Raw genomic sequence first — 18,896 nt, 5'->3', positions numbered from 1 at the left:
GAGGCTCCCCAATTCCCCATCTGTCCTCACAAGTGTTTCAATACCAAAAAAAAAAAAAAAAGGAAAGAACGAAACATGATATTACCAATATATCCAAGTTCTGAAGCACCATCACACTGATCTGATAATGGTGTAAGTTTTCACCTTAAGCTTGGCAGGAAATGCTTGATTTCTTTCTGCTCCCTGAAGCCATTTTATCAGTATTGATAGTATTAAGTAACAAAGTTGGGGGAGACAACCCACTAGTTTAGGCCTTAGTTTCTGTGATAGATATCAGAGGTAAAATATAAGAAGAACCTTTTAAGGTCATTTACTCATACATGAAAACTTTTACTAAGTTTTAGTAGAGCAATTAAATCACTAGATATCAGGCGTCATCCCTAAATTTGCTTACTTCATCTAATTCTGTATCTCACTGCATATTTTGACATTTTCTTTAATGATGACTGTGGCTAGGAGCCTAACAAACTAATGTTGTCACTAGGCTAGGATTTTAGGTTGATACACATTAAAGAGAATATTTTACTACTCATGTAGTCTCACAGGGTTACTTTGCAGCAAGTCACCACTTACAGTCAAGAACTGGCACTGTCCAAGTGTCCTAGAAGAATATTTCTTCTTTAAGAGATAATTTTTTACTCAATCTTAAACTTTTGAAATTGGTGTCTGCTACTGACTACAGCTGCTAATTACTTTTGCTTGGTAATGGCTATAATTAGTATATTTGATTCTGTTGATTGAAATGAAGCTTTAAAAAAGGTAAATCAAAAGAGTGCCTGTGTAATACTATTGTAGAAAGCAATGGCTAAGAAGGTCTGAAAAATCCTCTTCCATTACTTGATCCAAAGAAAGCTTTTATTTAAGTAATTTCTTACAATTCTCTTGAGTATTGATATAGGGGAGATTTTCTTCTCCAACAAAGATTTTATTCTCTAATACGACTGTTATCAGATAAAATCAATGGACAGTCTATTTAAGGATTTAATTTCCATTAATTTTGTAGAGTCATAGCAGTCAATACTTCATTAGCTGTATGAGGATAGTCTGTTAATCATAAGAATTCTAAAGAACTATTAGATAATAATGCTACATCTTTCTTAGTGTTATTAAAAACAAAAATCACAAATAAAAGACATTAAAATTTGGTTTAAAATATCTAATGTTTTTTTATAAGAAAATGGCCTAATAATATGAGCCCAAGTGGTGAATTAGTTTTTCTCTTTATTTTGCAAATAACTTAATGTCTAAAATAGGTTAAATATTTCACCAGTGTGATGAAAATGTGTCAAACGATCTATAAAACCAGTGTATGGTGCCCCATGATCACCTTAATGTACACAGCTATGATTTAATAATAATTAAAAAAAAAAAGAAAAAAATAGGTTAAATAAATAAGTCATAGGGTCACGTGTATATTAGTAAGTCTCACAATAGTGAGACTATTAAAGAATTATAAATATATTACATTTCAAAATCTAATATTTTTATAAAACTTTTTTTACACGCATTCAATCAATAGATATTCACTGGACACCTACAAAAACTAATGTACTTAATGTACTAGAGATTTTTCCTATCCCTAGCATCCAGAAAGCTTAACGTTTATAATGTATAAATGTAAATGATAAGTAAATAACTTGCTATTTAATATATGTTATACAGTAGTATAGATTAAATTCAATCTCTAAAATTGCTATCTGTAAAATGCTAATTATAATTAATGTCTGAAATACTAAGACTCTGAATCACTGAAAGTAATATAATCTAAACTATGTTAACATTTGCTAATATTTAAGATATGGCAGGGGAAATCTTTTTTTATTTCTGTAGATCCATGATGGATGGATAATATTTACTGAATCAAAAAGTAATAAACAGCCCTCTGGGAGGCTGAGGTGGGTGAATTACTTGAGCTCAGGAATTCCAGAACAGTCTGAGGAAGAGCGAGACCCCATCTCTAAAAATAGCTGGGCATTGTGGTAGGTGCCTGTAGTCTCAGCTACTCAGGAGGCTGAGGCAAGAGGATCGCTTGAGCCCAAGAGGCTGAGGTTGCTGTGAGCTATGACACCATGCCACTCGACCCACTGTGACAAAGTGAGACTCTGTCTCAAAAAACAAAACAAAACAACAATGTATATTAGTAAGAGTCCAGTAATCAAACTGTAATTCTATAACATGGCCACTGAATGGTAGAAAGTGATGATAGCAGGCAACTCCAGAAAGAGATTAAACAAAGAACAGGAAAGAAACATATGGAAGAAGGAGGAAGGGAGGTATGGAAGGAAGAAGGGAGGTGGAGGGAAGAAAAGAGAGGGAGGAACAAAATAGGAAGAAGATAAAAAGAGAAATAATATCTTTTTTTTTTTTAAGTTTGTTTTGGCTACCCATATTTAAGGCCCCCTATAATTTGTAAGGCCCCTACATCAATTTGAGGATCAGCTTTTCCATTTCTACAAAATAAGACTATCAGAATTTGGCAAGGATTGTGTTGACTCTATAGATTAATTTGAGAAGTACTGATAATCTTAATAATATTAGGTATTTCAATCCATAAACATAGTAATCTTTTTATTAATTAATTAATTAATTTTTTTGAGACAGAGTCTTACTTTGTTGCCCTCAGTAGATTGCCATGGCATCCATCATAGCTCACAGCAACCTCAAATTCTTGGGTTCAAGTGATCCCCTTGCCTCAGCCTCCCAAGTAGCTGGGACTACAGGCGCCTGCCACAATGCCCGCCTATTTTTAGAGATGGGGGTCTTACTCTGGCTCAGGCTGGTCTCGAACTCATGAGCTCAGGCAATCTACTCGCGTCAGCCTCCCAGAGTGCTAGAGTATAGGTGTGAACCACATTGCCCAGCCAATAAATAATATCTTTTAAATTAAATGTTTCACTTATTAAAGTGTTCATTATGTCCCCTTGAAAAAGATGTTTTCAGCTCACTACTGACATTCATCTATAATTTTCTATTATTATTTAGTTCTAAAACAGAAGACTGAACATTTGATGGATTAACCATTGGCTGCTCTTCTTAGCACCAAGCTTCACATTATTTCCTATCTCAAATCCTAGTATAGTATATAAAGGGAAACAGATTTTTATCTATAAGAAGAAAGTGTGTCTCCATATATAGTGACACAAGCATAGTAAGGAAACATTTGCAAAAATGAATAAAAGTATTTTTTTAATTGCCATCAAGGCATTGTAAAAAGTCAAAAAAAATCCACCTGTGTGTTTTTTTGCCCTCCTATGAAATAGTAATAGTATTAGGAAAGAAACCTTATCTAACCAGAACAAAATAGTTATTAATATATTGATAATATGAAAGCTAAAATAACTCAGAAAAATAGTCCTTATTCACAGTAAGTAAAATGGAAGCACCAAAACACAGACTTAACTAGTTGTATCCTTATAAAACTACTCCTTAACAATTTTACTGCTTTTCTTTGACTTCTTAAGTAGCACACTTGCTTAGGACACATTCTTTCCCATCAGGTATTAGAGTTCTGAATTCTAAAAACCATTTGGTTCAAATAATCAAGTGCCTATATTTAGTCTTCACAATGAGAGTTTCTCACAGGTTTTGAGTAACACAGCTGTGCTCTAATGGTCTGATAAATTAAACATCTTAATTTTTAAATCTGTTTTACTAGACCATCTGGATTAGAATACAGATTATATTTAAGCAAACTTTACATTTACTTTTCCCTATCTCCCAAATATAAAATAGTTCATTCACAAAATATTTTTGTTATGTTTACATGATGATTCTCAATATTGCTTGATGAGAGAAGAATAAAGATAATTAGCAAAATCAAAAGTTTATTTTATAAATAAGCCAAGCCTAAAACTTAACATGAAAAAATAAATTGTCATATACATTTATTTAAATACTTTTATTTCAAATGTTTGGAATTACCATTCTTTTCTTTAAAATCAATTTAATAATTGTCATAGGATTCAATTATATAATACTATTGGTAAACAGCAAAACCACTATTCATCACTAGTTTTATTTACTAAGTATGATATAACCTAGTATTTGATAACTCCGAGTGATAAAATTAGTCAGTCATGAAATTTAGTAGGTTGTCACGAGCATTTAGAAAAAGAAATAGAATAGACAATATCAGAGTACAGCAAGAAAATGTTGTTTTCTGAAACTTCTATTTTAGTTGGGTTTATGTTCACAAATATATGTATGTGTTTATTTGGTCATGATTTAAAACATATTTTTAATATAAAATACCATGATAGAACAAATGGTATTATTGATATAACAATGATGGACAGGGCAATAATTTATTGTGGAAGTCCTGACTATATTAATAACATTTTCTGTAAAACTTTAATGAAGTTATTTACTAATGTAGCTATGTCTATTCCTGCCTTTACTTTGCAGGCTTATGTTCTAATCATAGTCACAATTATCAGATTTCTAAGCCAGGTAAGTATAGTTTTGTGAAGGAAACAATGGAATAAGATTAAAGCCTAGAAATTTCCTATTAACATACTCTTACCTTTTGGTAATCCTTTTCCTCTCAATCGGTCTCGAATAGCCTGGCTTCGATCAGGCCTTTGTTCACTGTTACTGGAAAGTTGATCGGTCTGTACACAGGTAATCAAAAATCAAGTTTGATAAAAGAATCTCCCTTTTGTTTTCATGGTAATTGTCTATAGAATGACACTAGTTAGACAGTTTTTGGAGCATTAAGAGACTCCATGTCCTACTGTTTTATGCAATAATTTGTATTCCTTGGATAAGATTTATGTAGCCCAATACCAGCCAATTCACTTTCAGAAAATCAAAAGGCAAGAAACATAGCTGGGCATTGTGGTGGGCGCCTATAGTCGCAGCTACTTGGGAGGCTGAGGCAAGAGAATTGCTTAAGCCCAAGAGTTGGAGGTTACCATGAGCTGTGACACCACATGACTCTACTGAGGGCGACATAGTAAGACTCTGCCTCCAAAAAAAAAAGGCAAGAAACAGTTACCAAAGAGTAATTTGCAAGCTAGGGAACAAAAGGAAATTAAGCAAGTTAAAATGAGTTCCATTTGAAAACAGTAAATTTAAAGTTTTTTGTTTTGTTTGCCAAACTGATAACTATTTTCATCTCTCAAGTTAAATCATAATTTAGAAACCACATTATTTCTAGTATAATAAAGTTTTCTCACTATAACTAGGGATTGAAGGATTTAAATTATTTTCAGAAATAATTTTCCAGGTTTTGGCTGCCAGAAATTACAGTTGAGAAATACTAAGTCTTTAAATTTATACCTTGGGGGATGACAAATTTAAATCAATGCTCTTTTTAATCTCCTTTACAATAAAATATTTAAGCAGTCTTAAACTATTATAATAACTTTAAGCAAGGGTATTTGTTTAAAATAAGCATGTCAAATTAGGTCAAACTATAGGTCCCATTATAAGGGACAGAAAAGTTTGACAGAATATTGATTTATTCAGATGACCGATCAGAGGAAAAATGATATAAATGCAAGGAGCTATAAACGGAAGGAGACAGAATGGTGAAGAGAAATTACTTAAATCTGGAACCAAAAGCACGTATACATGTTGCTTATATATATTATATACACACACAAAAAAATATTTTTAATATTACTCCATTAGTGAAACTTGCTTGAGCATGACTGATTAAAAACCTAAGGCAGTGTATTTAAGGCTCAAGCATTGTTTCCTACACATAAGACTTAAATAATGTTATCATTTAAATTGTAAAAATGATGCTAGGCCAGATTACACTATATTACCAGTGACTGAAAAAGACAGTGAACATCCTGCATCTTTGGGAGTCCCTGTATTAAAGTCACTATTAATAATAGCTACATCAAGTAATTTCTGTACATCAGGCACTGCCTTAAGTGTTTGATGATACACTTTATATTATTTAATCCTCAAAACAACCGCATATGGAAGATATTATCCTCATGCTACAAATAAAAGGAAAAATAGCAAAAAAAGTCTAAGAACCATATGACAGCTCATCAATACTGAAATAATTATTTTAACAACTGTTCGTAATGTAGGGGGTGGCATGTACTGTTATTCCTATTTTACAGATAAGTAAACTAGAGGTCAAAATATTTTAATATTAAATCAGTAGAAGAACAAATTAATTTCAACTAGGTAAGAATTATGGTCATTTAGAATGAACTTCATACTAACTAAAAGACTAACTCATTTGATCAGCTCCTGGAGGCAACAACAGCTTTAAAGAAGCATGATGGCTAAAAGCATGGGCTTTGGGGTCAGAGATACTCAGGCTCCGATCATGTCTCTGCCATTTACCATATGTGTGGTTATGTACAAGTTATTTAATCTTTCTTGGCTTTAGTTCATTATCTCTAACACGAGGATACATGTCTTTTAACCTAGTTGTTATGATGAATGAATATGATGGTACACACAAACCACTGAGTACAATGATTGGTCAAAGTAAACACTTAAAAAAAAAGTAGTTGTTGGAGTTATTCTGTCCAGTGACATCTAGGAGATTGGGAAGAAAATCGGAAAGGTAGGGTGGAATACTATTATACTTAGCAAAAATTGGCCTTTATAAAACCAGGCTCTCTACATGCTGAATCCAACTGATTCCTCTATTCTTCTCTTTCACTAAATATTCCCACAACACATCCTACATCAGACTGATTATGGTTCCCCCAAAGATACCCTATTCTTTCTCAATTCACAGCATTTATCCAGGTTCACTTCCATCTGCCAAGATTACTCTAAGCCTACAGGATCTAGATCAAAGTGCTATTTTTCAATGTAGTCACAATCCCCTCAAACTCTCATAGCTTTTACATTTTTACTACCTTACTCTTCATAGCCTTCTTTGCATTTCATAATCAAACAAATAGCGATAGCATTTTAGATAAGAGCTCCTAGATCATATTTTATTCAAATTTGTATCTTCTATGGTTTTTTCTTTTCTTTATAAAAACACCTTCATTTGTTTAAAAAGGTAGAGTCAACAGGTACAGAGAAGCCAAAGTGAATAGCTTCAACACAATAAAATTAACATCAGCAGCAAATCCTCTTGCTGAAGACTTGAGAGGCAGTACACGTGTGCCAGAGTTCTCCACTGTTATTAAGGGGCACACACTATGCACTGTCCCCTACTGGTAGGTTTCATCTACAGATGAGTGATAAATATCCATTGCAATAAACTGAACAAAATGCTAAACCTCTAAGGGATGGAAATTTGTTATTTAATATGTGCAATTATTGGATAAACAACAATTTCTATAGAGGAATATTTCTTTATGCCAAGACAGAAAATAACATTGCTAGCAATTTCACTATGAGAGCAAAATCAACAAACAACACAAAGTTTTTAGAGAGGGTAAGGTGGAATAGAAAAGTCCCTGGACTGACTCAAATTCCACAACTGTTCAGGTCTCCATTTCCTCATCCATAAAGTGAAGTTTTGGAATATTAGTGCTATAAGAAGTTCGATAAAAAAGATTTCCAATACCAAATAAATTTGGGAAATGTTTCATCCATATGCCTGTGTCTTTTGAAAGTTAGTAATACAGTTTAGTGTGCGTTATCTTTGTTCTGAAAGAAATCACATGCAGAAATACAAATAAATCAAATCAACCTGGAGCTGCTCTAGTTAAAGATAGGTAGTAGGCAACAACGAATCCTACTCATTCAGCCTATGACAAAATACCTCTATTCCCCTTCATTATAGAACTACAAAGGTTTCATGGAGAACCATTTACAAAGTATTCACTTAGAAGATCTCTGGGCTGGTTTCCTATAAACTGGCAAAAATATGTGGAATTGAGATAGATTCCTGGCAGCCATCCAATATCTTAGTTAATGCAGGGGAACTAAACCCTCAGTGATAAGAAAACTGAGAGGAAGCCAACAAGAACACTACATGTCAGTGGCAAATTTGTAACCCACACAAAGACAGAGGATCAAAGAGTAGGAGCAGATAAAGTGCAGATATAGATCAGGTACCAAGGAGCATCCAGACTAAAGCAAACAGGATAGAATATAGTTTAAGAAATGCACAGCACAGGTAGGACTGTCAGATACAGTGTTTATTTTCTTGAGTTTAATATATTCATCACATCCAAGACAAGAGAGAAAATGAGAGAGTCCAGGTCTGGGGATGACAGGACAGGGATACGAGCAGCATAGATCCTCTCTACACACCAGATACAAGTGTCCAGAGAAGGTGGGAAGGTAAGAGAAGGTTTGGCGAATACCTAGGAGATCAGACAAATGAATGGCCAAGAAAGAAAGATATGTAAACAAAAGGGAATTTTAATTATTCTGAAGCCCATTTAACATGTTAATGAATTTTCCTCAGAACAACTTGCTAAAAGGCTAGATCTTAGGGAAAGATCTAAGAAAGAGGCAGAACAGATGTTTCTTGCTTAAACATGCTATGATTCTACAATTTTGGGGGGAATACAGTTCTAAAGGAGGAGTAACTCAATGGGCTTCTAAATTTTAAGTGTTGTTTCAAATAATTTACATTAGAACAAAAAATTCAATTCCCCATTTCTGGAGTTTATTGAGAAGAGGCTACCTATATGGTATCTTTAAAGAAAATTTTGTGATATGGTACTAAATTTGAAAATATGACTATATTTACTTTTACAACTGTAGCTTACCCCAGAAAGATTTCCCAGAACCAGTTTTACCAAGTGTTTCACATAGGAAAACGAAGGTGCACAATTGCTATTCCTAATGTGGGCGCTGCAAGCATCCAGGACAGTTCGAACAGAAACCCGAGCATAAATAACATCCTCACACATTCCAAGAAGTATGCTATTGAGATGGTCTCCAAGCTTGATAGGCTGAATGTAAAGAAAGAAAAAGCCATGTTAACAAATATTAGTGTTGACTCATCTCAGTCATTTAAGAAAAAAGAGAAAAAATAAATATTAGTAAGTCTTTTCTTTAATATAAGACAAATAATTCTAGAAATCACAGGAAGCACACTAAATATACTTCACATACTTGGAGGAAATGAATTCCTTTTCTATTAGCATATATACCTTCCTGCATTTTACCTTTTCATAGCCCAGAAAAATTATTAACAGAAGAGGGTTAACTTACACATCCCTAGATGGGAAGTTTTAGAGAAAAACTCTAGGCCTTTTTTTTTGTTGTTGTTATTGTTGGTATGATAAAGAAGTACAAGTCTTTGGTTATTTAAATACTTTGATAAACAGTTACTACACACACACATATATACTCCCCATTATAGGGGAATAAACTATTTCCTAATAATCAATAAAATGTGATACATTCAACTTACATAATTTGATACTCATACAATAACTTAAAGGAGATTTTAAATATTGCCATGATCCAAGATCATTTAAATGAAATTATCATTATGCTGGTCAGAGAAGCCAGGAAGTGAGTTTTTTAAAATTAGTTAACATATTTTATAGAATATTATATCTTAAATAGCCAATAAGCATACGAAAAGGTGGTCAGCATCATTATTCACTAAGAAATATAAATTAAAACAACTAAAATAAGAAGCCACTACATGCCCGATAAAATGGTTAAAAATAAAATGTTTACTAATACAAAGTATTGGTAAGGAGTGGAACAACTGAAACTCACATCCATGATAATGGTAGTTTAAATTGGTTTATCCACTTTGCTCCAATAAATGCCTTCTCTATAACTCTTCCACTTCTCATCCATTTGGATACTATTTCATCCTTTAGGTCTCAGCTTAGATGCAATGTTCTCTAAGAAACCGGATCTCACCCTTCAAGTCTAGCCAGAAGCTCCAACTCTGTTTTTTCAAGGCACACCTCCATTTTCCTTAACATAACATTCACGGCATCATGTTGTTATTGCCTGTTTAGCTGTCTGCCTTCCAATAGCCCACATAGGGTGTAGGTCACTATAGTCCTAAATGTCTAATACAGTGTCTGACACTAGGTAGACAGTAAATACTTTTAAAGTAGTATTAAATATTTCTAAATGATTATGATTTCTGATCATAAAACACAAGTTTATATTTCCTCTCTAATTTATATATTACTGATACTGAATTATTTCTACTTATCAGTAGAGTATAAAGTCTTAATTATAGACGATTATCATATTTTACACAATATGCTAAGTTAGGTTGCATAATAAATGACATCAATATTTCCAGTAATAATTTAACTTTCTCATTTGTATTTACAGAATTAAAAATGAAGTGAGAATGAAAATTGACAGTATTTTTCATGATGTAAAATGAAACCAAATCAAGTTGAAGAATGTCATTTATCTTTTATACATCTTAAGAAATTCTGATTTTAATTAAAGCCTAAAATGCTTATTTCTTACATTTAATAAGAATAAATATATCTAATTATTTGTAATAAAAAGCCAGATATTTTTATTTTTGACTTCTAAATGCCTAAAATATAATTCTGTATATATCTTTGCCCTGATGAAATATAGCTTTTTAAAATTTTTAATTACTACTTAGTACTATATTATAAGTAGTAATATTACATATATCATTACTTACTGCTATATTATTATACTATATCATATTAATCTTTAGAAATTATTTTAGAAAATAATGACTAGAAGCAGTCCATTGGTCATCCGAGCTTAAGACCTCAAAAAGTGTTAATTTAATAAATTTAATATCTGGGTCTTCTGTGGCAGGGGTAGTGAAGTATGTTTCCAAAATGCTAACAGAAAAAGGTACAGTAGAAACTCCATAGTTGACTACCTCCCTGTGGTGACCACCTCCTTAAACTGACTAAATTCTCTTACACTGGACATGCACCATATTAGTACAGCAGGCCTAGTTCCTTATGTTGACCAATTTGTTACACTCCCATGTGTGGGAGGGTCAACTTACAGAGGTTATACTGTAACTAAGTTCTCTTACACTATACTCTGAAATCTAGGCTACTATTCCTACAGTTTTTGCATCAAAAAAGGTAATACTTTTAGTGTAAATCATCAAAAATATTTATAATCCTTTTTATCAGTCATTAAATTAAAGGAAATAAAACTTTCATTTCTCTTGCTATAACTTTTGAAGAGGCCAGCTCCATTTCACAAACTGAATTGTTGAAACCTGATTAACAAGTGCTACAATTCTAAGAATAACTATCTTAAAATTAATTTTTTTAGTACTTTATTAGTTCATTCTGAAAGTATCACATTATTAATGTGAACAACCAACACAGAAATGCTCGTATGTCTGACAGCATGCTGTAGAGCACATGTAAATATGTGGAAGAGCTTTTTTAAAAGTGTAAAATTGTGTAAATGTATGAAGTGTGACAAACGTAAAAACTTGACTTACTTGACTCTGAGGTACTTCGTGATCAGCCCCCCAATACAATGTCATTCCAAGAGAATAAATATGGATCTAGGGACAGAATTTTTAAAAATCATTTTATGGTAAAATAAAATAAAAAATTTAGTATGTACTATAAATTCAGAATTTTTGTTCCAAAGAAAATATAACACATTATATGAGAAAACCATCATTCTACATTTTGCATAAGAGTTCAGAGCTTAAAATAGAAAATAAGAGCATGAAAATTATTGGAATAGATTTTTTTCTAATTCCTCAGCCCATCCTATTTTTTTAAATTTCAGGTTGTGGGAGTACAAACAGTTAGATTTCATAGTTGCCATTTGTAAAGTTAAAGTCCAATTCATAGATGTGTCCTACACCCGGGTAGTGTGCTACATATCTGGGCAATGTATCTATTGGGTGGGAATTTACCCAACCATTTCCTCATTTCTCCTCTCCTGCTTGAATTTCACTGAGCTTTTCTCTCATGTAAGCATGTAGACATCAACTTACTAGTTCCAATTTAGCAGTGGGTAAATGTGATGTTTGTTTTTCCATTCCTGTAATACTTCACTTAGGAGAATGGTCTCCAGTTCTATCTAGGTTATTGCAAAAGATACATAATCTTCATCTTTATTATGGCTGAATAATAATAATTCTATGGTATTCTCAGCCCAACCTTCATGAGTATCATTTTTAAGCCTTTATTTAAAGTTTCTTTATGCAAATTCAAGTAAATATGAATATGTATTCTTGTCCCCCCTTCTTTTATAAAAGAGTAGAAACTATAAATCACTATATGCTTTGTATTTTTATTTTATCGACAGAGATATTCCCATATAAATGCTTAAAGATCTTATCTTTTTAAAACTGCTACATAAAATTCCATTATATGGTTGCAGCATTTTTTTAGCCAATCTGTCATTAATGTTTAATTAAGATTTTTTTCAAACTTTAGTTATTATAAATAATGTTTCAACAAATAACCTTGTGATAACCTTTTTGTACATACAAATATTTCTCTTGAGCTGATTCTCAGAGATCATCAATGAAAGGATAAATCATCTATAATTGTGATACATATTGTCAGATTCCCCTATATAGAATTTGTACTGTTTTGCATTTCTACCAGCAACATGTAAGGATTTTTCCACAAGCCTTATTCATAGAATGTGTTATAAAGATTTGAGGTTTTGCCAATCTGAAAAGAGAGAATAAAATTCACTGCAGTTTTGATTAGCATTTCTCTCACTACAAATAGGTAGCATAGCACAGTGATAAGAGGCTGCATCAAGAGGATTTTCCTTTTGTGGTGTTTGCTTTGTTTCTCAAAAATTGGGGTGGGGGGACAACATAAAATTGTGCTGATAGGAAGGATCCAACAGGGAAATCTGGAAATGTGAGAAAGAATGCAGATTTCTGGAGCAACACTGTTGAGTGGACAAGAGGAGATGGAAGCTAATGCACAGATGGAGTAGCTGGCTTTACAAAGAAGCACAGGTAGTTAAAGAGAGGAGGAAGGAGGGAGGCAGAGAAGGTGGGAATTTATGAGGGAAGGTGGTGAAAGTATCTTGGGAAAAGTCTCTCCTAACTGTTTTTACTTTTTCTCTGTGAGACAAGAAGCAAGGTTATCAATTATATATAATCATCTTTCCTTTTTCCTTCTGTGAAGAGATTCAGAGCTAAACTTTTAGCCCATCTCTATCAATACTGAATTCTTATCATGTGTTTTTTTTTTGCACCAACCTTCCTCTGATTTCATCTTATGTGCTTGCCTTTATTTCACTCTGCTCCTATTTTTCCTTTTTATTTTTAAATTCTATACAGTATTTCAAATCTTCTGTAAAAAATCAGTGAGATGTATGAATAAAACTGGGTACCCATCTTATAATCTCACAGCACTTTAATTTACTCTTTAAATTATTTCCTAAATTATAAAAGTTATTCCACTTTCCAATCATTTTCATGACTCTTAATTTTTAAACATTTAAAGTTTTTATAATGACATTCAAGGGTTACTCTGATCTGCTTCCACTTCCATTTTGTGAGGAGATTTTAAAGTTTTCTTTCTGTCATCACTCCTTCCCTATCATAACTGAAACACTTAAGACTACTACATAATTTCCTATTGGCAAAACACATCCTTCTGTTTTTCAACTTTTCCTGAGCTGTTCTTTCCGTTGATATTTTTTCTCCATCTCTGTCAGTGAAAGTCTACCCATCATTGATAAGCCAGAGATGATGTTTTCCATCATATATGCCATAAAATACTTTCAAACAGGATAAAACATCTGTATTTATAATAAAGCAGTTAACTAATATTACTTTGTTACATAGTTAGGTGCTTGTTTGTTTTCCTTGAAGGAAAAAATCTTTTTTAAAAACACATCTTACTATCCCCTCTTAGCTACTAAAATGTGTGTGAAGTTCAAGATACTATAGTGCAGAATCTGAGTATCACACTTCTTTTTAGACTTCTTTTCAAAGAACCTTGTTTGTAAACACCTTTTCAAAGAGCCTCAAGTGAGGCTAGGCACAGTTGCTCATGCCTGTATCCTAGCACTCTGGGAGGCCAAGACAGGAGGACTGCCTAAGCTCACAGGTTTGAGACAAGCCTGAGCAAAAGCGAGACCCTGTCTCTAAAAATAGCCAGGTGTTGTGGCAAGCACCAATAGTCCTACGTACTTGGTAGGCTGAGGCAAGAGAATTGCTTGAGCCCAAGAGTTTGAGGTTGCTGTGATTTATGACAGGGCTATCTAAAGACACATTCGGTAGTGTGTTAACTATACAAAAAAAGACACTGTACAGTTTAAAACAAATCTTACATAGCCTTACATTTCAATTTTTTTCTTTAAAAGGAGTTGTGTACAGGTGGGTTAAATGCTTTATAGACAAGAAAAAAAAACTGCGCTAGAACCAACTTATTCATCATCATCATCTTCTTTGTCATCTTCATCTTCCTCTTCATCCTCCTCATCTTCCTCCTCTTCCTTCTTTTTCTTGCCTTTTTCAGCCTTGATGACTCCCTTTTCCGCTGCATCAGGCTTTCCTTTAGCTCGGTATGCATCAATATCCTTTTCTTACTTTTCCCTCAGCTTTGCAGCCTTCTTTTCATCAGGCTGCTTGTCCTCCACAGCAATGTTACTCCACATCTCCCCCAGCTTCTTTGCAACATCACCAATGGATAGGCCAGGATGTTCTCCTTTGATTTTTGGGCGATAACTCAGAACAGAACAAGAAAAAGGCTGGAGGAGGCCTCTTGGGTGCATTGGGATCCTTGAACTTTTCCCCTTCAGGAGGGATATAGGTTTTCATTTCTCTTTCATAAGGGGCCTTGTCCACCTTTGCCGTATCTTCAGATTTTCCTTTCTCTTTAGCAGACATGGTCTCCTCCTCTCTGAGCATTTCTTAGAAAACTCTGAGAAGCTGACTGAAGCATCTGGGTGCTTCTTCTTGTGCTCCTTCAAGTTTGCACAAAGAATGCATATGATGACATTTTGCCTCTTGGCTTCTTAGGATCTCCTTTGCTCATGTTTAGTTATTTTCCTCAGCGAGGCACAGAGTTGCACAGTGCCCGTCCGGCTCTCACTTGCCCCAGCGCTGTCTCTGTGGAGCTCAATGTACTGTAATGGCTGTGAGAGCGGGAGCCAGATGCAGCCTCCTCACTCTCTCCACTCTGTAACATTACTCTAATAAAATAATTTTTAAAGCTAAGTTATATAATTGTACCCTTGCTGATCAACTATATATACAGTGTCATGGTTAGCTGTATCAACTCCACGGGAACAGATATTTGGTCAAACATTCGAGGTTTTTCTATGACAGTATTTTTGGATAAGATTAACATTTAAATCAGTAGACTGAGTAAAGCAGAATGTTCTCCTAATGTAGATGGGCGCCTTCCAGTCAGTTCAAGAGCTGAAAAGGACAAAAAGGCTTACTCTCCCCTGAGTAGCAGAGAATTTTTTTTGCCTGTCTTTGAGCTGGGATACTAGCCTTTTCCTCCTTTGAACTCAAATTAAAACCTTCCTTGGATTCAAGCCTGCCAGTTTTTGAATTAGAGCTAAACCATCAGTTCCACAGGTTCTTTGGTTTTCAGACTTGGACTAGAACTACACCATCAGCTTTCCTGAGTCTCTGGCTTTGAAAACTTGCCCTGGAATTCTTGGAACTTGTCACCCTACATGTTTACATGAGCCAGTAGGACCCTGACCCTCTCAATTATGGCCAACAAAATTGTCTTCAAACATTGCCAAATTTTCCATAGGAGGTAAAATTGCCTCTAGTTGAAAATACTACTTTAATCTGTATAATCTTTCCCAGAATTAAAAGTCTAAAAGGAGAGATACATGAATGTTTATGTATGCACCTAGAAGTGGTAAATTTGTGCTAAGGAAATTGAAGACAAGAAAAGATTACTTTGATTATAGAAGATTCAGAAGAAACTTAAAACGGAGTTAAGCTGAGACCTAAAACATAAATTATGTCTCTCTCTCTCTGCTCTCTGAATATTCTGCATAGATCTACTACTATTGTGTATAATTCCCTATATCATCATCATCACCATTATTTCCTTTTTGTCTGACTCTCTATCAGCCTCCTAGTCCTTTAACACTAAGGACCACTTATTCATTTTAGTACTTCTAGGGCCTTTTATAGCATGGGCATATGATAGCTCCTCAATTGATGCTCACTGAAAGAATGGATGGTACATGGGACGTGGACATGTGAAAATGAGGGGAAAAAGCATTACTATGCAAAAGAGTGAAGCCAAAAAGCTCAGGACCTGTCTAATAATCACTGGTACAGCCTATATATCTGAAAAAAAAAAAAATCAGAAGGCAGATGGGACCAGAACTTTTCACATTTGGTTAAGGAAACTGTACTTCATTGGGTTAAAAAAACAAGAGAGAGAGAGAGAGCAACTTAACAAATGTTTTTAGGAGAAAAGTAACATGATAAAGGGAATCAATTTGAGAGTATTTGGGAGAACAATCAAGAAGAAGAAATCGGGGTTAAAATTTATGACAAAAGTGTAGGAGAAGAGAAATGGAGGCCTAATGAGAACCCTGGAAATAGGGTTGAAGAGGAAGGGACCAGAACAGCTGGACTTAAGAAATCAACTTGAGAAATTTAGACAATTAAGTGTGTATATGAAAGAGGAAGAATCAGCTATGAAAACACAAAGAAAATGTGACAAAGAAAGAAGAGAGTCGAGGAAGTTCATCAATGTAAAAATATCTTTGTTATAACATACTGGAATGTAAACTCCATGTACAGAGAGTCTTTGCCCCATTTACCTCTCTGTTCCTTGACCTAGGATAGCATTTGACATATAATAGTGATAGTTAATACTTACTGGATGCTTACTATATGCTGAGTACTGTTCTAAGTATTTTATAAGCAGTATCTTGTTTAACTTTCTTATTCTTAACTATCTTACTTTACCCCATGAGGTAAGTATAATTATTAACCCTTCTAGATAAGGCACCTGAGGCACAAAGGGGTTAAATAAATTGCCTGAATTCATATGTCTTTTAAGTGACAAAACCAGAATTCTCCCCAGAGCCCCCATTTGATAAATATTTGTTGAAAAATAAAATTGGGAGTTGGAGAACATTCCCCTTAGTAAAGTATCACAAGATTGGAAAAGCAAGTTTCTAATATACGTGATACTAATATGAAACTAGTAGACGAATAATTATATGCCTACACAAGAGAAAAACACAATTAAATTCAAGTGGGGGAGAGGAGGAAGAAAGAAAGGGAGAAGTGAGGGGAGGTGGGGGAGAGGGTGAGGGGAGCATCTGCAACTTGGACTTTACCTAACAAACGCCAACAACGTAAGCTAATCATCTGTACCCTCATATTAATCTGAAATTTTTAAAAAAGAGAGAGATAAAAAGAAAAAGAAAATTGGGCTAGGTGCAGTGGCTCAAGCTTATAAACCCAAAACTTTAGGAGGCCAAGGCAAGAGGACGCTATCTTGCCCAGGACTGTGTCTTTACAAAAAAGTCAAAAAAAAAAAAGAAAAGAAAATAGGATAATAGTAAAATTGTTATCACTGAGAATCTTCCAGAATGCTTTGTACCTCTATATCCATTTTCTAAAAAGCACATGGAGAGCCTTCACAGATTTGGCTTACTGACCACAAAACACAGGCTTGGTGAGAAACTACAGTCTGATGTGCAGATACCACCCATACATTCATCTCTGGATCTTGGTGAAGAACTAAAAGCTGCTTTATGTGTACTACCCACCTCCTTTTAGCAACACACCTTTGAGTTTGTATGGCTACACATTTATTAGCAACAAATCACAGACATCTCTGGGTTAAAAAATCCTTAATCATTTTTATGCACTCAATGAATGTTGAGAGCCTCCTAATTGCCAGATATGGCACAGAACAACTATTCCCAAACTTTGTTTTGTCATGTGTCATAATCACCTGAAGGGCTTGATAAATCACAAGTTGGTAGGCTCTATGTCCAAAGTGTCTGATTCAATAGGTCTGGGGAAGGACCTGAGAATCTGCTTTCTTCATTTTGACATTCAGCCTCTTTTCTTCCTTTAACCAGGCTGCCCCCGCCCACACAAATGACTCTGAATAGAATCCTATTTTCACTTATCTAAATTCTACTCATCTTCACAGCCTAACATAAATGCTACCTTCTCTGTGATATTGTTTTACACTAAAAATTAACTGTTCCTCTGACAGACTCTCAAAACGCTTTACCCTGTTAAATAGTGTTTGTTTCAGCCTGTGCTATATTATAGATTGTTCTATACATATTAATCAGAATCAACTTCCTATTTCTGTATTTTCCTCATGAGCACAGTGTTTTATATACAGCAGACATTCAATAAGTGTGTCATATTTATAAACATGCTAACTTTTTTCATACTTATAAAAGCTAACTTTTTTCATACTTTTTTAATTTCATAAATTTTTTAGAACTGTATTGAATTCTCAGATAAAATAAATACGAACTTCTTTGAATACATGATCATTTGAAATTCAGTAAAATTTTCAAGCAGGGTAGTCCATTGTCTTTCCTTACCCCACCTCCATCAAAATCTAAAACAAAAATCAGACAAAAAAGATTTAACAGTTACCTTTTCAACATCTGAGAGAGAAGTTAGTGACTGATTTTGAAGAACCTCTGGTGCGGTGAATGCTTGAAGATCCTGATTGGAAATATTTTCATCTGTAAATGACACACTACCAGATGGTAGCAACAGCAGAGACCATGGAGAAATAATGAAGCCAAGGGCAGCAGGATCAGCTATGCTTACTGGTTGTAATTGCATCATACAAAGAGAATAAAAAGATAATTGTTTAAAATTACAATCAGAAGAAAAAAAATCACTTCAAAGGATATCCCAGCCTATTTATACAGATGTTACTGTATAGTTACATACATCAAATCAACATGGTACAAAAAGAATGGGTTTCATGTAAATACAACTGCTAACATTATTAACAACATTTGATTGAGCTTAACCTTTCAAATCTCAATAGAAGATCCTAGAAACTACAAATAGAGAACTTTTATTGTTGGTCATGGAA

The 18,896-nt window shown here is 33.9% G+C and overlaps 1 protein-coding gene across 4 annotated transcripts in view; it reads right to left on the bottom strand.

The window, feature by feature from the left end:
- The window catches only part of PTPN13 (protein tyrosine phosphatase non-receptor type 13), a 212,669-nt gene that overhangs the window by 137,626 nt on the left and 56,147 nt on the right, over positions 1-18,896 (bottom strand). For all 4 annotated transcript variants that reach the window (XM_053600624.1, XM_053600841.1, XM_053600700.1 and 1 more), the window contains exons 3-6: positions 18,443-18,621; positions 11,330-11,395; positions 8,658-8,843; positions 4,523-4,610 (exon numbers count right to left, since the gene is read on the bottom strand). In XM_053600624.1, the coding sequence (XP_053456599.1) occupies positions 4,523-4,610; positions 8,658-8,843; positions 11,330-11,395; positions 18,443-18,621 (519 nt within the window). The remainder of the gene's footprint in view (positions 1-4,522; positions 4,611-8,657; positions 8,844-11,329; positions 11,396-18,442; positions 18,622-18,896) is intronic.

Source organism: Nycticebus coucang, chromosome 1 (genome assembly GCF_027406575.1).
Source record: "Nycticebus coucang isolate mNycCou1 chromosome 1, mNycCou1.pri, whole genome shotgun sequence".
In the NCBI taxonomy this organism is placed as follows: Eukaryota; Metazoa; Chordata; class Mammalia; order Primates; family Lorisidae; genus Nycticebus; species Nycticebus coucang.
This window is presented reverse-complemented; position numbering and strand designations above follow the sequence as displayed.